At 41.0% G+C, this 24,307-nt stretch overlaps 3 protein-coding genes across 3 annotated transcripts in view; 1 reads left to right on the top strand and 2 right to left on the bottom strand.

The window, feature by feature from the left end:
• The window catches only part of nfascb (neurofascin homolog (chicken) b), a 139,245-nt gene that overhangs the window by 46,947 nt on the left and 67,991 nt on the right, over positions 1-24,307 (bottom strand). The window lies entirely within an intron of this gene.
• LOC133653707 (uncharacterized) lies at positions 9-6,403 on the bottom strand. The gene is made up of 3 exons (XM_062053281.1): positions 5,872-6,403; positions 1,548-1,736; positions 9-1,455 (listed from the first exon to the last, which is right to left on the bottom strand). Exons 1-3 carry the CDS (start codon positions 5,995-5,997, stop codon positions 1,261-1,263), a joined length of 510 nt encoding a protein of 169 aa, XP_061909265.1. The 5' UTR covers positions 5,998-6,403; the 3' UTR covers positions 9-1,260.
• Positions 5,408-23,738, top strand: slc16a7 (solute carrier family 16 member 7). Its single transcript, XM_062053280.1, has 5 exons — positions 5,408-5,465; positions 8,851-9,081; positions 9,206-9,349; positions 20,400-21,233; positions 21,309-23,738. Exons 2-5 carry the CDS (start codon positions 8,865-8,867, stop codon positions 21,515-21,517), a joined length of 1,404 nt encoding a protein of 467 aa, XP_061909264.1. The 5' UTR covers positions 5,408-5,465; positions 8,851-8,864; the 3' UTR covers positions 21,518-23,738.

The following is a 24,307-nucleotide window of genomic DNA, read 5'->3' as shown; positions in this document are numbered from 1 at the left end:
GACTTTATTAATAATGTCAACTGATCAAGCAACATCTTACATACAGTGATGATAAACTATGGTTAGTAGTCAAATTACAAATGAAATATGTCTGACTCATGAATGCCCATGAATTTATTTTCTTCTTCATAGACTAGAGCAGTGGTCCCCAACCTTTGGTCAATGCTGGAAAATTTGTCCCACGGACCGGGTCATAAAGAAATACAATCATGTGTGCTTACGGACTGTATCCCTGCAGACTGTATTGATTTATATTGATATATAATGTATATATTGTGTTTTTTATGTTGATTTAATTAAAAATAAAATAAAATATTTTTATTTATTTATTTTTTTACTTTTTGTGCGGCCGCGGCCCGGTACCAATCGGTCCACGGACCGGTACCGGGCCGCGGCCCGGTGGTTGGGGACCACTGGACTAGAGCCATATAACCGTTATTGTACAGCTACAGTTAGGTGTTTCTTCCCCCGTCTTTAAGAACTTTGCATAGACAGGCCCTGCAAACCTCCCTTAACCCTAAGGAGACAAAGGCTGACTTTTTAGTCCTTTGAGTACATTTTTGGACATCAATTTTGTGGTATTCCTCCATTATACATGATTGTTCCTTAGAGAGGGTTTTCATGTTGAATTTTAAAATGTCAATGTCCAATTCTTTCAAAGGTGTACAGTACACTGGCAGTTATTCCACAATACCCCAAAGCCAAGCGGGAAATAAAAGTTGTTCCATTTTTCAAGGGTCATACAAACGTTTGGATTGACATTTTTTTGCTCTAATCCCGAAATCAACTTCAACCCTGAACATTATTACCAAACATGTATTTTTATTTTACCCTTTAGATGAAACGATGTCACAGTCAATTAGTATATATTTTCATAACTATAGCGATTTTACTAATTAATTAAATTTGATTTTACTAATTAATTAAATATTAAACAAACTGATTCATTTATTAAATAATTTACAAAAAACATGTGACATTTAACTGATCAAAAAGCCTTCAAAAGGGTAAACAAATCTTTAGGATTTAGGACTGAAGTTTGAGAAATTGGATCAGAAAAAAGTAAACAAAAAAAAAAAAGGAATCCAAAATTGTTTTACACCCCTCAAAGACTTATAGACTTTTATGTCCTGTCTAATAATAATGGAATGTCCCCAGAGGGTTAAGCAACGGACTGTGTTTTTGTCCATTTGTGTCCCTGATAAACCTAAAACCCAAAATGTAGTTTATAGATTCTGAATTTTATCTATTCACCAAGGGTCAAGGCGTTTTCTTTTCACAACGTCCTGTGGCGCACTCCTCCCCGCGTCCGGTCCACTTTAAGCGATTCCTGGCAAAGACAGCGTAGGCCTTGTCCATCAACGGTCTCACCGGTGACAACATCATAAAGCGACCCAAAAAGTCCAGGCCCACTGCGGCATACATGACTGCAAACGCGGGGACGCCCCGATGAACCTGCCCATGAAAAAACACACCAAGACAAGAAATGCATATCAGACATATTTTTAATAAAATACATAATTATATAACTTGTGATGTTAATTGACCTCATTGTTCTCATCAATCACATGCATTTCCTCCATGGCTGCCTCATAGCTGACCCCGTTGTATTTGGATCCATCGTAGCCTGGAAGTGAGATATCGACAAAGTCCACTTTGTCGGGCTTGTTTTTTTGCAGAAACTGAAGGACCTGAATCTCCTTCACACATATGGGACAACGTCCATCATACAGCACCTTAAGAAGAGCAGAAATAATGTGTAATTTGCATCATCAGCATCATAATTTATACCCTTTAAAAATGTAATGGGTAGCTGTTCCTGATGTCATTGTGCTTGGCGTAAGGAGACCATTATTTTTTAGGTCGAAACTGGAACTGGAACAAATGAAGCATGTTTGGTTCCATGACAAAGGCACTCGCGATATGGTAACCGAGCAAAACAAGAATTGATCAGTGAGCAATAGGAGGGACACTTTAAACAGCCAATCGCATAACAGTATCAACTATCACGTTTAGTTGTGCCATCTTGCTGTATCGCTGTTGATTCTTTGCATGGAGTGAGAAGAGAAACTAAAAATGAGTGCTGCAGAGAGCGAAAAAAAGTGTCGATAAAACAGGAAAAGACACCTCGACAGCATGGCAGTTTTTAGGATGTTTTTCCAACGGATCGTAGTCCTTCACTGCGCTCATCTTTTCTTTTGAACCCACGTCTGTTCCCTATTTGGATGTATGAAAACAACAGGTCGGAACTAAAGTGCAAGACAGCATATTTGAAAAAAATAACAAAATATGACATGCCACCCGAACGCCTCCCTAGGGAGGTGTTTAGGGCACGTCCGACCGGTAGGAGGCTACGGGGAAGACCCAGGACACGTTGGGAAGACTATGTCTCCCGGCTGGCCTGGGAACGCCTCAGGATCCCCCGGGAAGAGCTGGGCGAAGTGGCTGGGGAGAGGGAAGTCTGGGCTTCCCTGCTTAAGCTGCTGCCCTCGCGACCCGACCTCGGATAAGCGGAAGAAGATGGATGGATGACATGTGCTACTTTAAAATAACAATTTGGTCCATATTTAATTAATAATTCCTGCGTAACATAAATCCATTTCCATACTGAAATAAAATGTTACACTGACCATGTAACTTTCTGGCAGTAAACCTGTTCTCACATTTCTCTTTGTTTACATTTTTAAACTTTGTTCCACTTGATTAAGCACTTGTAACATATTCCCTATTTTTGCACCTTAATTGAAAAATAGGTTATTGTTAAGTGTTTATTGTGATTTTAGAATTGTGTTTATATTGAGTGTTTTCCATGGTTACGATGGCATTTATTTTCCTTTCTGCCTTGTAAACTGAAGGGCTAGTCAATCCAATCAAATCCAATCCACTTTATTTGTATAGCACATTCAAAAAACAATACAAGTTTCACAAAGTGCTGCACAGAAGTTAAGACATACATACTAGAAGAGTTAGTAATATACAACATTTACCTATAAAAGAGTAAATACATAAAATACATCAGAGAAAACAAACTAGACTAAAATCCCACAACTCTCATGCTGGTTTAAAAGCCAAAGAGTAAAAATATGTTTTAAGACGTAATTTAAAAAGTCATTAAAAAGGGAGCCATCCGAATAACGATAGGGTTATTGTTCCAAAGTTTTGGAGCCACAGCAGAAAATGCATGATCACCTCTGGATTTTAAACGGGTTTTGGGACGACAAGAAGAAACGGATCAGCTGACCTCAGAGACCTTGTGGGGGTGTACATTTTTAAAAGGTCTGAAGAGTCAAAGGAAGGTTACACATTTATTATATTTTTATTCTGGTCCATATTTTCCAAAGGTCATAAAAAATATACATTTAATCGATATCGACCAAAAACTTACATTGTGATGCAGTTTTCAGCCATATCAGACAGCTCTATGTAAAACTACTCGATTATATTAGTCTCCTTCAAGATGAACAATTAACAGACATTAACAATTATCTTGGCTCCCTGTACATCAGAGAATTAATTTCAAAATCCTCCTGCTCACATATAAATCACTACATGGTCTAGGGCCGAAGTATATTACTGATATGCTCCCACTATATAAGCCCTCTAGATCACTAAGATCTTCTGAGACCAATCTGTTAGCGGTTCCAAGAGTAAACTCAAATCAAGGGAGAGCATCATTCAGTCACTATGCAACAAATAGCTGGAATAAACTTCCTGAAGATGTCAGACTTTCCCCAACTCTGACTACTTTTAAAACTAGACTGAAGACTTTTATGTTCACCTTAGCTTTCAGCTAAATATTTTAATCTTTTAACTTTTAACGTCTGCACTGTTTTTATTTTTATTGTCTGCATTTTAATTTTGCTTTTATTTTCTTTCATTTCACTTTGTTGTCTGTGAAGCACTTCGAGTCGGCCTTGTGTATGAAAAGCGCTATACAAATAAAGTTGCCTTGCCTTGCCTTGCCTAAAATCATAGTTAGTCCTGAATGATTTGGTAAGTTCAGCGTGTACCCGATGCACTCGTGTGCCTGACCTGTGTATTGACTGTTTGCAGTATTAGACAGACAGACAGACAGACAGACAGACAGACAGATAGACAGACAGATAGACAGATAGATAAATAGAAAGATAGATATTGGATTCCTTCAGGAGAGTTCCCCCAGGAACATTTAAATTCCAGCAGCAGTGTACAGAATTGTACGGAGCACCTAAAGGGACATAGATGTTTTGCGAGATCTCGCAACACTTTTGCGAGATCTCGCAATACTTTTTTCGGGATCTCGCAAAAGTTTTTTTTCCTATGTCAGTGAACCGGAAGTAAAACAGACACATTGATGCTGAACCAGAAGTGCAACAGACAAAGCGATGGAGGAGCGGGAGCATGTGGGAGCCTACCCATCATCTATGCTCTGTTGTGGGGCCATAATATGTCAGTTGCAACCATGGAAGACGATTTGGAGCGGTTCTTAGTGTCTAGAGAGGTCCCAAAAGAGGACATTAGACCAGTGGTTGTTTTTTAACCTGGGTTCGATCAAACCCTAGGGGTTCGGTGAGTCAGCCTCAGGGGTTTGGCGGAGCCTCCGCCGCTGAGGTCAAGACACACCCAACTCATTGTGTAAATAAAAACTTCTCCCGATAGGCGTATTATGGATACCCCCAAACAATTTTCCCTCTAATTTTCCATCTGATTTGCAGGTGTGTAATTTGTTGTGAGTTCATGCACTGTGTTTGTGTTATTCTTTGAACAAGGTGATGTTCATGCACGGTTCATTTTGTGCAACAGTAAAAAAACATAACTTTGTCTTGAATTTGAAAAAAAAACAACATTTTATTTTTCACTAAAGAAGGGTTCGGTGAAGGCGCATATGTAACTGGTGGGGTTCGGTACCTCCAACAAGGTTAAGAACCACTGCATTAGACTAATGAAGAGAGACAAGGTAAGCATACATTTCAGGTTCACCATCGCTGTTTTACTTTCGGTTCACTGACAGGAAAATCTCGCAAAAAGTATTGCGAAATCTCGGAAAACACTTTTTTCCCTCCATGTCCCTTTAGGGGCTCCGTAGAATTGAGATCGAATTTAAAAAGTAAAAGTTAATAATGGGGGTATAAATTGAAATAAAATAGAAAATATTACAATAAGAATAAAAATAAAAAGCGACAATAAGAATAAGAGTAAAAATATGAATATAACAAGAGAAAATAGGCAGTAGTGACCATGTTATGAACATGTATTGAACTGTTATTGCACTGTTTTTTGTTGCAGTTTGCAGTATTACTGCTGGTAGTGGTCCTACACTCGCAGTATTACTGTCATGTTGCATCCCTGACATTTAAAACTAAAGCCAACTATATCTGGTGGTGTCCAGTTGAACACACCAGCCAAGTTCATGCTTTAGTTTCTTAGAGGACAAGCTGCTGCTAAAACCTGAACCGTCCAGGAGGTCTTGATCCAGGATTTTCAAGGTGATGCTCTTGACATGAATGGTGGGAAGATGGATTGAAGATCATTTTAATCTCACATTTTTGTTGACTGTTATATTTTAATTGTTTACCGAGTTGCTGCCACTAATCAAGATAGTTGACACAACTAAATATTCTGACAGCAATCTTTAATGTTTTGACTTGATCACAAACAATGATCGAATATCTACAGCAGAATTAGACAAAACAAATATTATTTTCCTCTTGGACTCCAGCTGTCTAGTGACGCAGTTGGACTATTTTAGCCACTGTTTGACACCAAGTAACCCTTTCTGGCATGAGCGGATGCAAACCGGTCACTGTACATCTTCTTCCCATGCTAACATTCATCACAACATACGTTATGTGTACATAATGGTTACAATATTTGGAACATGTAATAACTCACCTTGACCCCGGACTGAGAGGCGAGGTTCCGATGATGTCTGCAGAGAACATTTGCCACACTTGTCCTGAAATGAATAGGAGGCAGTCTGCCTAAAGCTAAAACACCAAGTTTGATGTTGGTAAACATTTGTACTTAGAATTAGAGTGGGACTCAAACAGCTGACTAATGAATTATGACACCGAAACACAAGGAGCCGATCCCGTGTGAGCTTCCGGGCCCGAGCACCCACGGACAATGCCGAGCACCCACGTAGGATTTGACGGAAAATTATTTCTCGCCGCCAAGCAAAAACCGCGCATGCTCACAAAAGTAGCGTCAGATGCACCGAACTATCTAAGAGTGCTAGCTAAGAATACTAATGCGAACCTGTGTAGCAACATTCATCCTCAACAGCGGTTGGAGTAAACAATAAACAAACACTAACCCTAAAAAAATATTAAATAATCGATATTTTCCTACTTTGACTCGTGGTGTTACATAAAGTCATACAGACTGAACAACGGAAGCTAACCGGTAGGCGTAGTTCTCACAACTTCCGGGTTTAGTGAGCGTTGCCAGATGGAAAATGACAACTTATCGTGCTCGAAGCTTGAAATTGTCATATTTAAGAACATTATCGTACATACCTGATTTCGAGAAGTTTACGACCATCTGCTACAGTAAAACATTCCCATGGGTTTTAATTTACACCGTGTAAATTATCACGCAGCTTTGAATTTAAATAAACTGGCAGCATTGAAAAGTCAAGTGAGACAATGTACAACATGCCGGTGTATCTGTTTGTGTTTGTTGATATACGTGCTTTGAATGGATGTAATTATTGTACACATGGATCATATTATTGTACATAATGGGATTTTTTGTACATATTGATCATGCCGTGTGCAGAGGTTGTAATTATCGAGCTAATACGTCTGGTAACCCTGCATTCACCTATCGACATAAAGCTGCAATATTTTAAATTACCACGTAAGGGCGACATCACTATATATAAAGCTACACCGTGAAAACCTGCACACCATCATATACTTTATGTAGACATACAGTAGCATAAGATGTTGGACAACTGACAAATGTAGACCTTACTAAATGAGTTGTTGTTATTTTTAATGAGAATTATAAAATAGAGATATATTATTTTATTCCTTACAGTTTTCTTGTTAATTAATACGGGTTTACATTCTAGTCCCACAAAATACTCTCAACATGCAACAGTCAATAGCAATTTTGATAATTGTTATGATTCATGTTTAAAAAAACAAACATTGTTGATCATTGATACAGTGCCACTAAAGCTGAACTTTGCAAGAAGTTTGAGTGTTCTCTTAGTGCTTGTGAGGTTTTTCTCCAAGTACTCCAACTTCCTCTCCGAGTAAAACCAAACATGCATATTAATTGGAGCATCTAAATTCTCCAGAGGTGTGAATGTGAATGTGGATCTTATTTGTCCATATGTATACAATGTGAATGACTGTTCACCAGTCCAGGGTCGAGACCTGCCCTGTCTCTCAAATTCCAAGTCAGCTATATAATCCTGCCTGCTCGTGACATCAAGAGGAATAAAAAATAGATGTATATGGGAACAAAAACTGCAACTACTCAGTGTAAGTCAATATTAAGAATAATGTAATTATTTATAATTTTACATGGTACTGTAAACACTACTGCAGGGTGGGGCAAGAAAACAACCCCATGAGTCTATTTGTTTGTTGACTGTGGTAAGAAATACAAGTGCTCTCCACAGGGGCTGCCAATCAACCAGGAGTAATTTAATAATAAATATGACAGCAGTACATCACTGAAGGCAAATATGTTAAAAAAAAACAGTGTGTTGGATCAGATTTGCTCCTTGCCTTTGTTCCATACAATCAATTGTGTTTGGACAGCTGAGACTAGAGATGAAGCTGAGGCACCCCACCAAGCTGAGGGAAGTAAAACAATAAGTTCTTCTTTTTTTTTTAAAATGCACGTAATTTCCGTTGGGTCATTTTCAACTAACTCTATTGGAAGAACAGTGTAACAAGCTCCACTGGGTTGATGTCAACAAACACTAATACTTAACAGCCACAGACTGGATGCAATAAGCAGGCGTATGCTCATTTGTGAAAGAAAACACCAATAGTTCCCAACAGTGAAAGAGTGGGTCCATCAAACAGAGGCAGGGGGTAAGGGGGTGCGCTGTCTCTTTTTAGGCACCGGTTTGTAATATCCCACATAAAAAAGCTTGATGATAGTAGAGTAGTCACACATGCTTTCAGTGTTAACTCTTTTATTATATTTGTTTAATGTGATTTTTATTTTTACTTCAACACACACAAAGTAAGAATCAATATGAATTACCACTGCATCAGTTGTGCAGTTAGAAAATCCACCCCGGTGGTTTCTTTGATGCTTTCTTCTTTTCTTTTCTTTTTTTTTTTGTTGGTATCAAGCGGTGTCGTTTGTCGTATAAATCCTGCACAGAGGAAAAACCCTGGAAAGGAATGTGAGAAACTTTCATCAACCCCCAGGAGAAATAAACATGCATGTTTTAAAGTGATGTATTTGAACCCTAGAATTGTGATTCGCCTCCAAACTGTCACTAAGAGAGACACACAACTATAATTTACCTGCCTCTATTGTGCACCTCGTTACTTTTAATGCAATTGTATTCCCTTACAGAGCTTGCGCGTCACCTTTTGGAGCTTTGCAGCACTACGGTAAACATTCTAAAAACAGACTATTTTACAGCAGTTGTTATGGAGCACAATGTCTTGAGTGATTGTTCGAGGCTTAGATTTTTCCCCCCTACCTGACACGTGACAAGATGAAAAGACTTTCAGTAGGGCCTCCCGCACAGCAACACACTTCATGGGCTGGCCAGAAAACTTAAGAATTGTGCAGAGGTGTGGTTTGTGGCTTGCACTTAGAGTCTGCATATCACGGTCACAACTTTGGAGTCTCAACCTTAACTTTGTTTCACATCTGCTCTCTATTCAGGCCCTAAATCCAACATGCCGCTGGAAGCAGAAACCAGCCTGGGCTACATTCCTCCAGACGGAGGCTGGGGCTGGGCCGTGGTCTTCGCGGCCTTTATCTCCATTGGATTTGCTTACGCCTTTCCCAAGTCGCTCACCATCTACTACAAGGAGATTCAGGAATATTTTTCTGTTTCCTACAGCCAGATTGCTTGGGTGTCCTCGGTCATGCTTGCATCAATGTATGCTGGAGGTCAGTCGTCAACATCCCTCTAAAAATGTCTCATATATCTGTGCAGTTTTAATACATTGAATAGAGACATCCATATAATTATAAAAAATCATTGCTGTTAACTTTACGTCTCTGTCCTTTGCAGGGCCCGTGAGCAGCATTCTTGTGAATCGTTATGGCAGCAGACCCGTGGTCATGGTTGGTGGGGTAATGGTTGGCTGTGCTATGGTGCTCGCCTCTTTTGGAACAACTATCTTCCATCTGTACCTCTGCGTTGGAGTAATTGGAGGTAATCTAACAGTTTTCAAATCAATAATTACATGTGTTTCCATGTCGGTGCAATCGCTCCAAATGTTTGAGGGATTAGATCAGTGGTTCTTAACCTGGGTTTGATCAAACCCTAGGGGTTTGGTGAGTCGGCCTCAGGGGTTCGGCGGACCCTCCGCCACGGAGGTAAAGAGACATCCGACTTATCGTGTAAATAAAAACTTCTCCCTATCAGCGTATTATGGATACCCCCAAACAATGTTCCCCCTAATTTTCCATCTGATTTGCAGGTTGTTTGATTGATCGATTTAAACTTTTACTAGTAGATTGCAAAGGAAGAGAATACATTATATGAAACAGTACAGTTTACACAGTACAGTACATATTCCGTACAATTGACCACTAAATGGTAATACCCGAATAAGTTTTTCAACTTGTTTAAGTCGGGGTCCACGTTAATCAATTCATGGTAATGTGTTAGGTGTGTAATGTGTTTAAGTTCATGCACTGTGTTGGTTTTGTTCTTTGAACAAGGTGATGTTCATGCACGGTTCATTTTGTGCACCAGTAAAAAAACATGACTTTTTCTTGAATTTGAAAATAAATAACATTTTATTTTTCACTAAAGAAGGGTTCGGTGAATGCGCATACAAAACTGGTGGGGTTCGGTACCTCCAACAAGGTTAAGAACCACTGGATTAGATGTTGCAACGAGTGCACAGTAATGTTAAAGATGGTTGTGTGTACTTTATGTGGCGTGGTTGATTTATTGGATTCTTCATCAGGATTGAATATTGTAAAGCAGAGTTTCCAACCTTTGATTTTTAAATAGAATGTGGTGCACCCACAAAAATATTCAGGTTCATTTCGATAAATTAGAACATGCAGGGCCCAAAGGCCAGATCTGGGCCGCCACACCATCTTGTATGGCCTGTGAAAGCCTGGAAATAATGTGCGTCAATACAATGCTTATTTACTACTCTTTATTACTAAAGAGTGCACAGGGATATAAGCCACACACACTAAATTTTAGAAGAAAATAATACGATTCCATATATTAGCCGCACCGGACTGTAAGCCGCAGATATTTGCGTTGTGAACTGAGTTATTTAAAGAGAAAGATTTTTTTAAAATGTTTGTTTACATACCTTAATTGTTTCGAAACTGTTCCTGTAACACGCTAGTAAAACGGATGATCAAACAAAACAGAAGTCATCGTCTTAGACCCACTAGCTGCAAAAGATAGCTTTCCAATCGGCCAAACAGGCTCAATAACTCCACGGTGACATTTTATGAAGTGAAGTGAAGTGAATTATATTTATATAGCGCTTTTCTCTAGTGACTCAAAGCGCTTTACATAGTGAAACCTAATATCTAAGTTACATTTAAAACAGTGTGGGTGGCACTGGGAGCAGGTGGGTAAAGTGTCTTGCCCAAGGACACAACAGCAGTGACTAGGATGGCGGAAGCGAGAATCGAACCTGGAACCCTCAAGTTGCTGGTACAGCCACTCTACCAACTCTACTGAGGAATTTGTAAAATGTAAACAATACAAAAAGAATGGCACTGTGAGTTAATAATACTAACATAGACACTCGTAGACATGTTAGCATATTAGCTAATGCTAACGACGCTGGATTCATTACATTACTATAGCACGGACAAATGTACATGAAATCACTCTACAGACATCACACATGGGACGGTTTAGAAGCAATAAATTGTTTTAGTTATATTGTGAAACTTACACATGTTACTTAGAGGGATGAATCATTTGAAGCAGAATGGTATGGATGGTTTTACTTTCTGTTTGAGGCCAAACAGGAAATACATTTTCAACTCACAGCAACTGCAGTGAGTGAACTCGTCAAATAGACACCATAGCACAAACAATAACACACAATTTTCGTCATCTACTAGGATGTAATGAAAAGAGTTGGACACAAAACATTATGGCAGTTAGCAAAAAAAATATCCATAAATTAGCCGCACCGTCTTATGAGTCGCAAGGTTCAAAGTATAGGAAAAAAGTAGCGGCTTATATTTCGGAATTTACAGTAATCTTTATTACTACTGTATTTTTCAGACTATAAACCGCACCGGATTACAAGGTGCACTGTCGTTCAACAGGTCTATTCAGGTCTATTTTCATACGCAAAGCGCACCGGATTATTAGGCTCATTAAAGGGGTCATATTATGATTTTGTTTCTACACTTAAAACACTTCCTTGTGGTCTAGATAACATGTACTTCATCTTCTTGTTGTGTGGTATTCATCCTCCGCTGTAGCCATTTCTAATACAAGCCTAAAATTCTAACTTATATCTGTCAGTAGACTCACTCAATGAAACATCAAAGTCTTGTTCTTGTTTGCTAATAGGTACTTGCTAACATCATTTATTGAACAGGCGTCAACCTGCAGTCCACATGTATCTCTATGTGACTGCCATCAACTGATCACACTTATCATTACACCATGTACCAAATAAAATTGGTTTGAAGTCAGTAAACAGAACCAGATTTAATACATATATTAGGTGCACCGGGTTATAAGGTGCACTGTCCATTTTTGAGAACATGAAAGGATTTTAAGTGGGCCTCATAGTCTGAAGAATACAGTAAATGTATTTTTTTCTTTCCATTTTGACAGAAAAAATGTATGCACTTCATGTAATTGCATATTTTTAAACGTTTATTTGTGTGTGATCACGCAGCAATGATAACAATATCATCTGGGAGATCTAGGTTCAAATCTCTGTTTGGACATCTCTGTTTGAAGTTTGCATGTTCTTCCCGTGCGTGCTTGGATTTTCTCCCGGTACTCTGGTTTCCTCCCACATTCCAAAAATATGCATGCTAGGTTATTTGAAGACACTTAATTGTCCATATAGATATGAATGTGAGTGTGAATGGTTGTTTGCCTATATGTACCCTGAAATTGTCTGGCGACCAGCCAGGGGACAGGCTGGCAGGAGCAGAGGGTGACACGAGCACGAAGAAGCAGAAGAAAGACAAAGACAATTGCTGAAAAGCACAAAAACAACGAAAATAAAAGACTCTTTTAAACCTGTACCCGAGGGGGTGTGACAGTGGTCGATTGGTCCCAAAATAACCCACACAAAGACGTCCACAAGTGGCGCCCAACGCAGCAGGGCCGCGAGAAGATGTTGGCCCCATCCCCCCGGAGGTGCTCGGCCGGGTCCTGGCCGAGGTGTCAGCAGCTGGCCAGCAGCAAACGCGTATTTTGCAGACGTTGATGGGCAGGGCGGCAGAGCCATCAGGAGCGGGGGCGACGACCTCCAGCATAGTATCAAGGTTGCCGTAAGCGCGCACCTTACGCACCCCGTGATTTTGGGTACAAATTGGCCGGGCTTTAACTTGCTAGTAACACAATGTGTGAGGGTGCGTTCATGGACTGTAGAAAAGGGGAATATCCACACAGTTCTGAGTGGCGACGCAAGTCCATCCGACACTGCCGAGCGGGAACCGGCGGGGGATTCTGGCACCTTACGGAGGATTTTCCCCTTGAGCAGTCCCGTGATGAAACTTTGCGCGCGGCCTGGGACCAGGTGGATTATATCGACGGTCAGCTGGTGCGCCCGGGAACGGTGCGGGTATTTCCTCATTTTTCAATTATTAGGGACAGGTTATACCGAGTGAGCCGTGATACTCAAACCGGAGAGGAATCCACCCAATTGTTGGTGCATAAACGCCGCCGGGAAATGGTTTTCCAAGTGGCGCATTATAATCCCATGTCTGGCCACATGGGGTACAATAAGACACTCAATCGGGTCATGGTCCGATTCTATTGGCCGGGCACTGGGTGGACGTGCGCCTTTGGTGCGCTGCCTGCCCGGACTGCCAGCTGGTGAATCCGGCGGCCACCCCGAAGGCGCCCTTGCGCCCATTGCCGCTCATGGAGGTCCCATTCGAGAGAATCTGGATGGACCTCATCGGACCATTGCACCCGAGCACACGGGGATATCGCTTTGTGTTAGTCCTGGTGGATTACGCAACACGCTATCCCGAAGCAGTGCCACTGCGCTCCATCTCTGCAAAGAGTGTCGCAAGCGCTGTTTCAGATCATCTCCCGAGTTGGAATCCCGAAAGAGATTCTGACTGACAACAGGGCACGTCCTTTATGTCACACATGATAAAGGAACTGTACGGGTTATTGGGAATTAAAGCGATCCGCACAAGTGTGTACCACCCACAAACAGATGGGCTGGTGGAGCGGTTGAATAAGACGCTGAAAACCATGATCCGTAAGTTAACGCACGAGGACAAACCAAATTGGGATAAATGGCTGGATCCCCTAATGTTTGCGATGCGGGAGGTACCTCAGGCCTCTACAGGCTTTGCGCCTTTTGAGCTATTGTATAGAACAGGGGTCACCAACCTTTTTGAAACCAAGGGCTACTTCTTGGGTACTGATTAATGCGAAGGGCTACCAGTTTGATACACACTTAAATAAATTGCCAGAAGTAGCCAATTTGCTCAATTTACCTTTAACTCTGTTATTATTAATAATTAATTATATTTATCTTTGTGGAAACACTGATCAGCTTAATGATTTCTCACAATAAATATATATATATAAACAGATAAATATCAATATGCAACACTTTATTTTTATATTTTCTCTAAATGCACATTTTTCAAATTGAACATTTTCAAATGATCACTTCTAAGACAGTCTTGTGAAATCACAATATCCCATTTTAACTAGCTAGCCACTAACATTTTTTTAACAAATCATGAATTACTTTGCACCATGTTTGTACAAATAATAACTCATGTAAAATACAAAAGTAAACTCTCAAATTTTTAAATCATGTCACACTTTGAACTGGACACCAAATCTGTTATCTGTTTCTTTGTCAGTTAGTGGGAAGCCTGGCATTGCATGCTGTTAACTAGTGTGTTGTACTCTGGTGTGTAACTTGACACTGCAACTCTGAGTGAGTCTTGCAGATGTGCATCAGTGAGGCGTGTTCTGTGTTTGTTCTTGATGAAGTTCATGTCAGAAAAGGCTGATTCACAAAGATAAGATTTTTCCTCATTGTTTGCGGAACCTTCTTAATCTTTTGGACATATTTTCACAGCAATCTGGCCTTAAGCTTAATTATGATAAATGTAAAATGTTAAGGATCGGAAATCTAAAGGGAACGTCCTTTCGAATGGAATGCAAAGTGCCTGTTTTGTGGACAGATGGACCAGTTAACATACTTGGTGTTGTTGTCCCAGAAAATCTGGAAGATCTAGGCTCAGTAAATTATGATAATCGACTAAGAAAGCTGGAAAAAATTATGCAATTATGGAAAGGGAAATCCCTAACCTTGTATGGTAAAATGTCTATTGCCAACTCGTTAATTATTCCTCAATTTATTTATTTGTTTTTGTCATTACCAGCTCCATCACAAAACTTTTTCAAGATTTATGAGCGGAGGGTCTTCGATTTTGTCTGGAACGGCAAACCAGAAAAGATTAAAAGAAAGGTTTTGTACAAAGAGTATGAATATGGGGGCCTGAAACTTCTCAACCTTGAAGCTATGTGTCTGTCTTTAAAAGCATCAATTGTTCCAAAGATGTATTTAAACATTGAGTGGTACACAAATGTCCTGATGGACAAAAAACATGTACTGTATCAAAAGAAATTGTATCCTTTTTTACAAGTGATCCCCTCCCAGAGAGTCTGCTGGGAAACATGGCGGGGTTCATAAAGGAAACAATCCACTCATAGTGGTGTTTTCAATTTTATGTGCCAGAAAAAAGAGACGATATTTTGCAGCAGTTAATATGGATGAACTCTAATATTGTAATAGATGGAAAGCCTTTCTTTTGGAAAAATATGTTTGAAAGAGGAATCATTTTTGTCAATGATATTATCAATGAGAATGGTAAAATTATGAAGTATGATGAATTTAGAGCTATGTATGGTGATGCTTGCTCAAGCTTTTCATTTTATCAACTAACTGGAGTAATTGGGAAAAGATGGAAACAAATAAATAATTATGGAACTACTAAATTATTAGTTTGTAAACCTCTAATAAGAAATTGTAGTTGGCAAAAAGGAAGTAAAATAAATAGAAAAAGATATAATTTTTATTTAATAAAGAAATCTTTGAAGGCTGCCTCATACAACACAAATGGAAAATGGGAGGACTTTTTTGACTGCCCGTTGCCATGGGATGCCATATTCAAACTAATCTATAAAACCACTATCGATGTGCAAAATCGTTATTTTCAAATTAAAATTATTTATAACTTCTTACCCACAGGGAAAATGTTAAAATTATGGAATATGACAGAGTCAGATGATTGCCGATTTTGTTGTCAGGAGCCTGAATCCACCCTGCATTTGTTTTGGTATTGTCATATTGTGTCTTTGTTTTGGGTGGAAGTTGAAAAAATGTGTTTAAGGATTGGTTTGTTTATGAAGCTTAATGTGGTTTCTGTTATTTTAGGAGAGTTCATTGACAATCATGATTTAGTCAATTTAATTATAGTACTCTGTAAAATGTTTATTTTTAAGGCCAAAAACAGATATTCACTTAGTATTAATTCTTTAAAACATTTATTCAGTATTTTCTAATTTTAGAAAGTTACATGGTTGAAAACGATAATGATGCCAAAAAACATTAAAGAAAAGATGAGAAGTCCTCAAAGGCTTATTTTGAAAGTATAATTATGTTTATAGATTATATGCTATCTGTTGTTGTGTTCCCTAATTTGAGTGACCTGGACATAATCTGGACTGTACATAAATGCTTATTTTGAAAATGTAATTTTGTTTATAAATTATATGCAATCTGTTGTGTTCCCTAATTTTTTTCTGTGTACATGAATGAAGGTGTGTGTTGCTGAGTCCGACTTGGACATTATCTGGACTGGGCCTGGTTTAAAAAGCCCTTTAAACAAATCTAATTTCATTGACAACCTGGTCTGTTGAAGATAAGGCCCTTTTTTAAAAAATAAAATAAAATAAGATAAATAAATAAAAAACATTTTCTTGGATAAAAAAGAAAGTAAAACAATATAAAAATAATTACATAAAAAATAGTAATTAATAAGAATGTTAGTGGACCAGCAGCCTATACAATCATGTGTGCTTCAGGGACTGTGTCCCTTGCAGATGTGTTGTCTATGTTGTGGGAACCAGAATATTGGTAGCAGAAAGAAATAACCCCTTTTGTGTGAGTGGGTGTGGATGAGTGTGCATGGGGGAGGTTGTTTGGGTTGATGCACTGATTGAAAGTGTATCTTGTGTTTTTTCTATGTAGATTTAATTAAAAAAAAAAATAAAAAAATAATATATATATATATATTTTTTTTTTTTTACATATTTTTATTATTATTATTTTTTTTTAAGAACAGGCCCGCGGGCGACTCATCTGGTCCTTACGGGCGACCTGGTGCCCGCGGGCACCGCGTTGGTGACCCCTGGTATAGAAGAAGGCCGCGCGGGGTGCTGTACGTAATTAAAGAATGCTGGGAGGAGGGTCCGAGCTCCAGCAAAAATGAAATTCAGTACGTCATGGACATGCGAGCAAAACTCCACACGGTGGGGCACTTGTCATGCGAGAATTTGCTCCGCGCCCAGGAACGACAGCAACGCGCATATAACAAGGGGACCCAGCTAAGAAAATTCTCACCGGGAGAAAAAGTGCTTGTATTACTCCCAACCTCCAGCTCGAAATTACTTGCGAGGTGGCAAGGACCCTTTGAGGTCACGCAGCAAGTGGGTGATGTGGATTACGAGGTTCGATGTTCGGACCGGGGTAGGGACACTCAAATCTACCATCTAAACCTACTGAAAGCATGGAAGGAGGCGGAGCCTGTTTCCATGGTAACAGTAGTGAGGGAGGAGAAGGAGTTGGGGCCAGAGATCCCGCGCTCTGCCCCGCCCTCTCCCCTTCCCTGTGACAACCAGCTCACGTTAGCACAGAAAGCGGATGTTGCCAAGCTGCAGCGGCGCTTTTCTGATGTGTTCTCTTCGCTGCCTGGCCGCACGAACCTCATCCAACATCATATTGAGACCAGCCCGGATGTTACGGTGCGTTCTCGGCCATAACGGCTTCCCGAGCACAAGCGCAAAGTAGTTCGGGAAGAATTAAAAACCATGCTAGAGTTGGGGGTAATAGAAGAATCCCACAGTGCGTGGTGCAGCCCCATCGTTCTGGTAGGGAAGAAGGATGGGTATGTGCGGTTCTGTGTGGATTACTGCAAGGTGAATGAGATATCACGTTTCGACATGTACCCAATGCCTCGGGTCGACGAGCTCCTGGATCGGCTGGGCAATGCTCGTTTTTTCATGACACTGGATTTAATTAAGGGCTACTGGCAGATTCCCTTGTCACCAGAGTCCTGGGAAAAAAACGGCCTTTTCCACTCCGGAAGGTTTATACCAATTCGTGACACTTTCGTTTGGTTTGTTCGGTGCGCCTGCCACATTCCAGCGCCTCATGGACCGAGTGCTGCGCCCCCATGCTGCATACGCAGCTGCCTACCTGGACGATGTCATCATCCAGAGTAGCGGCTGGGAAGAACACATGCGGCGGGTGGGGGCGGTACTCGCCGGAGGGAAGTACAGTATTTGGGGTACCACTTGGGGGGGGGAAGCGGGGGGGCGATCGCAGCCTGTCCACCCCCCAAGACGAAAAAAGAGGTGAGGCAGTTTTTGGGTCTGGCGGCTACTACCGCCGGTTCATTTCCCGGTTCGCGGGCCTGACCAACCCACTGACTGACCTCACCCAAAAGGGTGCTCCAGATCTGGTCCAGTGGACGGAGCAGTGCCAGAGCGGGTGTTCGAGAAGGTAAAAACAGCACTCTGCAAGGAGCCGGTACTGCGCATGCCTGACTTTACCATCCCTTTCTGTCTGAAGGCGGACGCGTCGGGCCGGGGACTGGGGGCAGTGCTGTCCCAGTGGGTGGAGGGCGTCGAACGCCCCATCCTGTACATCAGCTGGAAACTCTCGGACCGGGAGGCGAGGTACAGCACGGTGGAGAAGGAGTGCCTCGCTATCCGGTGGGCGGTCGGGGCCCTCCGGTACTACCTGTTGGGGCGTGCCTTCAGTCTCTGCTCGGACCACAAACCGCTTTAATGGCTCCACCGCATGAAGGATGCCAACGCACGTTGCATTGCAGCCCTACAACTTCCGGGTGGTCTACAGACCGGGTACGCAGATGGCCGTAGCCGACTTCCTCTCGCGCCCCTCTACGGGGGGAGAGGGGAGTGGGCGCGGCCGGACGGCTGCCCGGCCTGAGACTGACGGTGGAGGCATGTGGAGGGGGCATGGTCCACGCGTATCCTGCGGGTAGGGTGTGTGCAGGAACCGGCTATGAAGCAGCTGACAGATGAGTAGATACCTCAGCTGGAACGAGTTATCTAATCACCTGTCTCTTTATTAGCAGCGTCAGAGACCATGAGGGGGCTGGCCGGCAGGAGCAGAGGGTGACACGAGCACGAAGAAGCAGAAGAAAGACAAAGACAATTTCTGAAAAGCACAAACACAACGAAAATAAAAGACTCTTGTAAACCTGTACCCGAGGGGGTGTGACAGTGGTCGATTGGTCCCAAAAGAACCCACACAAAGACGTCCACACACTCAATTTATTTTGACCGCACAAGCTCCTTTACCTTATTCGCGGATGGTTAGCCGAAAGGTGGCGTGGTTGTTATATGGTCAGAGATCAGGTCAATGCATATGTCAATACAACGATAAGTGCGCTCAGTGACAAATTTCACTCCGTAAAAACCCTCCTGACTGGACTTTAGATAAAACTGTTAGCAAGTTTTGAGAAAATAAATTATGTTTGTTCAAATACAACATTTCTGAATTGTTTCTGTATGTCATTCTGAGAAAAAAAAATTGCATGTGTTCAATTGTTAGAGTAATTTTTAAGTTAATTTAAATTATGCAAGCGAGTAATAACCTGTGATTAATCATGATTATGTCACGGCGCATGCACAATCCCGCATGTCATCTGCCGCTAGCTCTGCCGGCACCTCCGCTAGAAGCGCGCCAGGACACGCCCCTGCTCGCTCTGCACGCATCGCGGCCACACGCCTGCAAGCCTGCAGGCAATCCTCAATCAGAACACCTGGGTCTGATGAGGGCAAGAAGCATAAAGACCAGCAGACACGAAGATCCAGTGCCGGAAAGTAGTTCACTCTTGCATAGTGCTTCCCCTGTTTCCCCTGATCGAGCTGTGTGCCTCGACTTCCCTCTGGATTCCGGACTGCCTCCCTCGATCCTCGACCGCTGCTTGGACACGGACCTCGTTGCTTCTCTCCAGCCCCCGACCGCTTGCCTGCCCACGGACTGCCTTCTCGCCTTGCCCCTTTGGTCTGACGAAGGATTCATCCAACACGCACATACAACAAACTCTGGTAACATTTACATGTTTATTTCTACACATCGTCTTGCACCTATCACTTAGAGTAGCATACACATCCCACCTATTCATCAAGTTCAATAAACCTATTGTGTGGTGTATTGGTGTCGTCTCCTTCCCCCGCCGTACGTAACGGATTACTCCAAATTAAAAAGTGTTATTAGTCATTTCACTAGTTTGGACAAATACTCAATCTTAAAGACTGTATATAGTAAGAAACACAGTTTTTCAAAGACAATGTTATCTAAAAATGTAACGATAAAAATAGTTTCAAGTCTGCGACAACATTTTTTAGTCTTCTAATAAATCCTCAGATTTTTTTAGGTAATTTTGTGAATCATTGTTGAAATTTAAAGTTTGTTATGTATCATAGGTGCCTTCTGCCTATTCATAAAACAACTTGTCTAGATTATGGTACCTCTCAAAAATGCGTGTCTCACACAGCATTATTGGTAAAATCTCTGAAAAGCATCTCCTGATCATTTCTTTTTGTGTACAGTATTGGAACACTACTGCTAATAAAAATCCCATCATGCAACCCCATAGAGTGGGCTTAATGGTTCACAGATGTAATTATTTGCATAGTGCTGTTATGTTGTGACATTTCTATTGTGGCCATTAAGCCACATCAATTATTTATGATGTGTTGACAAACCCTTCTATAATTTTACCAGGTTGTGGCCTTGCCTTCAACCTGCAGCCAGCTCTGACCATCATTGGAACATACTTCCACATGAAGAGGCCAATGGCGAACGGCCTGGCGATGACGGGAAGTCCAGTGTTTCTGTCAGCTCTGGCTCCTCTTAACCAGTTTCTCTTTGATTCCTTTGGCTGGAGAGGAAGCTTCCTAATCCTGGGAGCCATTGTTTCGAACTGTTGTGTTGCTGGTTCTCTGATGAGACCCGTCAACAAAAAAGTGCAACCGCAACCAAAAACTGAGCCGGATGAGAGCAATGATGCAGAAAAAATGCTCGTAGACAACCAAGCTGTAGAAAGCCTCGACGAAGGCAAGACGAAGGGATGTGTGCAGAAGTTCATAGACGTCTCGCTCTTCAAACACAGGGGATTCCTCATTTATATCATCGGTAATGTGGTCATGGTCTTTGGCTTTTTTGCGCCTGTGGTCTTCTTAGCCCCGTATGCCAAACATGAAGGCATTGATGAATATTCAGCAGCATTCTTGCTCTCCATCTTTGCCCTAGTAGACATGTTTGCTCGAGCAGCAACCGGCTTCATCGGCAATATGAAGTGGGTTCGACCAAGAATCCAATATTTATTCAGCTTTGCCGTATCCTACAATGGAGTATGTCACCTTCTGTGCCCACTGGCGTCTGGATATGTGGGCTTTGTTATCTATGCCGTCTTTTTTGGGATGGCATTCGGGATGGTGTGTTCTCTGCTCTTTGAGGTGTTGATGGACCTAGTGGGTGCTCATCGTTTCTCCAGTGCAGTTGGACTTGTCACCATTATCCAGTGCGGCCCGGTGCTTCTCGGCCCTCCACTTTCAGGTTTGGAAAAAATATTTTTTTAATTGATTGCACACAATGCAGCATTTGTGATGGTGAATTAATTATGTCTTTCAGGAGCTCTAGTTGATATTTTTGGGGACTACAAGTACATGTACTACGCGTGTGGTGTGTTTATGCTGGTTCCAGGCATATTTTTCTTCATAATGCACTACTACAACTACAAGAAGCTGGACGATGAGCAGCGGCAGCGGTTGGCTGCGGAAAAGAGGAATTGCAAAGAGGCTGGCCAGTTTAACATGAAGCAGGATGAAACACATGGATGACTTTTATGGGTAGGATTTCATGTGAGTGGTGTTAGAGTGTAGTGAGGTGATGCTTATAGGTTTTCTTATAGAACATACTGTTAAACATTTTTTAAGATTAAGATTTTTTTCTACCTCAGATTAGAAACTGCAGACATTTTTTAATTTAGATACATATCTGCAGATGAAAATTTGTTGTCTCAGTATTTGTGTGCAGTTTACGTTAAGCTCCAGAGACAAAACATATAAATAATACAAAACCATTGTGCCTGCGGCACTAAAATTTGAAATATGTATTGTATTTATTTTCTGACAATTTTGACACTTTAAATGCACATAACTAAAGGACCGTACCAGTATTATACAAAGAGAAGTATGCATTTAGTAAACCAAAACAAGCTAAAATAGTCCAATAAAAGACCTAAAAATAGGCTGATAGACGTGTCGCGTGGTGAAGTTCACACAAGGTGAGCCACTAATGCCTTTGGACTTTTTTTTAAATTTAAAATGGAACTGCCCTTTTTTCAGAATTTTGCCTATCGTTCACAACCATTATAAAAGACATTACGATGGATGGATTTTTTTTTTAATGCATTCTAAATATTAAATAAACGCAAATAAAAGTCTGCTTACAGCGGAGCCCATGGGAGCTCCACTATTCCGCCCATAAAATCCAACAAATAACCATTCAAAAAGCACCAACAAATACTCATTTTACATTTTGTGACTTGAATGTTAATCAAGTATTAGTGATATTGTTTTTATAAACACTAACGCAGACAAACTATTTAAAGCGCCGACGTGATCGCTGTGCCTATGTTTACATAATCGAGTGGTCTGCTGTTTCCTTGCTTCCCAGCTCCTTGTAAGTTTATTGTAGATCATAAATCATGCCTCTCACCTGAAAAGTAGATGGCTGAGGATATAATCCGACAAAATGGGAACTGGCAAGAACGACACAAACAGCGATTGTTACATCTGCCGCCGACCACGTTTCTTTGCGAGGATTATGAGACACTTTTCTTGTAAATGGGAATATATGAACATCCTAGCAGTCGTAAATCTAATGACAGCAGACCTTGTGCAGGAAGTGGTGTTTTATTATGTTTGTTGGCTCTCAGAAAGTCTGCAATGAAGAGAAATGAGTGATGAAGAAAAAAAAAAGCAAACGTTTTTTAAATTAATATGTTTAAAATGATCAAAATACATAAATATTAAATATTATTATACATGTACCCATTACTGCATTACATATATACTAACATCATGTATATAAAACCTTAATGGAGGTGTTTGGATGTTTTTTTAGGGGCTCTATAGGGCGAATTGACCGGCTCCCATAGGCTCCATTGTAAGCAAACTTTTGATCGCGTTTATTTACTAGTAAGAATGCAGTAAAAAAAATCATCCGTCGTCATGTCTTTCATAATGATTGTGAACGATAGGCAAAATTCCCCCAAAAGTGCAGTTCCCCTTTAAATTCATATGCTCCAATCCAATCCAATCCAATCCACTTTATTTATATAGCACATTTACACAACAAGAATGTTTCCAAAGTGCTGCACAGCCATGTTAAAAACAATATTAAAAACAATATTAAAAACAATATTAAAAATAATATTAAAAACAATATTATGCTACACCAATGACTGAATAAAAACAAAGAATAAATGAATAGAAAACCAATACAGAGACAACATAAAAAATAAATATGATTAAAAACTATTTTAAAGGGTAAAACCAATTAAAACAGTAAAATAGACATCAAAATTTATAACCCTAACCCTAACCACACAGGACAACAGAGGACAGAAGACCACACAACTCACGTAGTGTTAAAAGCCAAAGCATAAAAGTGGGTCTTAAGACGAGACTTAAAACACTCCACTGTGGGAGCAGTTTGAACATGGAGGGGCAGAGTGTTCCAGAGTTTAGGGCCGACCACAGAGAAGGCCCTGTCTCCCCTGGTTTTAAGTCTCGTCCTGGGCACCACGAGCTGGAGCTGGCTCTCGGACCTCAGAGCGTGCGCAGGTGTGTAAATTTGGATGAGGTCCGAGATATACTGAGGTGCCAGTCCATGTAAAGCTTTAAAAACAAACAGCAAGGATTTAAAATAAATTCTAAAATGAACAGGGAGCCAGTGCAAACTCCGAAGAATTGGGGTTATATGCTCACGTTTCCTGGCCCCTGTTAAAAGTCGTGCTGCCGCGTTCTGGACTAACTGCAACCGGGAGAGAGCTTTTTGGCTAATTCCAGCATAAAGTGCATTGCAGTAGTCCAGGCGACTTGAAATAAAAGCATTCAAAAAGGTTAAAAGATAAAAATGGTTTTACCTTTGCTAAAAGACGAAGATGATAAAAACACGATTTTAAAACGCCATTGACTTGTTTGTCAAATTTAAAATCGCTGTCTATAGTGACGCCAAGGCTGGTGACTTTAGGACGCACATGATTTTGCAATGGTCCCAAGTCAGTGAGGGCCGGACCAAAAACTGAAATTTCCGTTTTTCCCTCATTCATTATTAAAAAATTCTGGGCTAACCAAGCCTTGACATCACATAGACAGTTGAGAAGGGGTGTCAGGGGGCCGTGGCCTTTTGAAATTGGCATATACATTTGGCAGTCATCTGCATAAAAGTGATAAGACATTCCATGTTTCTTAAAAATCTCTCCAAGAGGGAGAATGTACAAGGAAAACAGGATGGGGCCTAGAATGGATCCCTGGGGGACACCACAGTAAAGCGGAGCAGAAGAAGAGGTGGCGTCCCCCAGCCTGACAGAGAAGGACCTCTCTGACAGGTAGGATCTGAAC

The sequence above is a fragment of the Entelurus aequoreus genome, linkage group LG07 (assembly GCF_033978785.1).
Source record: "Entelurus aequoreus isolate RoL-2023_Sb linkage group LG07, RoL_Eaeq_v1.1, whole genome shotgun sequence".
NCBI lineage: Eukaryota > Metazoa > Chordata > Actinopteri > Syngnathiformes > Syngnathidae > Entelurus > Entelurus aequoreus.
Note: the sequence above shows the minus strand (reverse complement) of the source record. Positions and strands in the feature narration are given on the sequence as shown.

Excerpts from the sequence above, each read along its gene's own strand:
- LOC133653707 (XM_062053281.1), bottom strand. The coding sequence starts at position 5,997 with ATGTTTACCAACATCAAACTTGGTGTTTTAGCTTTAGGCAGACTGCCT. Across the intron at positions 1,737-5,871 it reads CCTCTCAGTCCGGGGTCAAG|GTGCTGTATGATGGACGTTG; the intron begins GTGAGTTATTAC and ends GCTCTTCTTAAG. Across the intron at positions 1,456-1,547 it reads TGATTGATGAGAACAATGAG|GTTCATCGGGGCGTCCCCGC; the intron begins GTCAATTAACAT and ends TTTCATGGGCAG.
- slc16a7 (XM_062053280.1), top strand. The coding sequence starts at position 8,865 with ATGCCGCTGGAAGCAGAAACCAGCCTGGGCTACATTCCTCCAGACGGA. Across the intron at positions 9,350-20,399 it reads CTGCGTTGGAGTAATTGGAG|GTTGTGGCCTTGCCTTCAAC; the intron begins GTAATCTAACAG and ends TAATTTTACCAG. Across the intron at positions 21,234-21,308 it reads TCTCGGCCCTCCACTTTCAG|GAGCTCTAGTTGATATTTTT; the intron begins GTTTGGAAAAAA and ends TATGTCTTTCAG.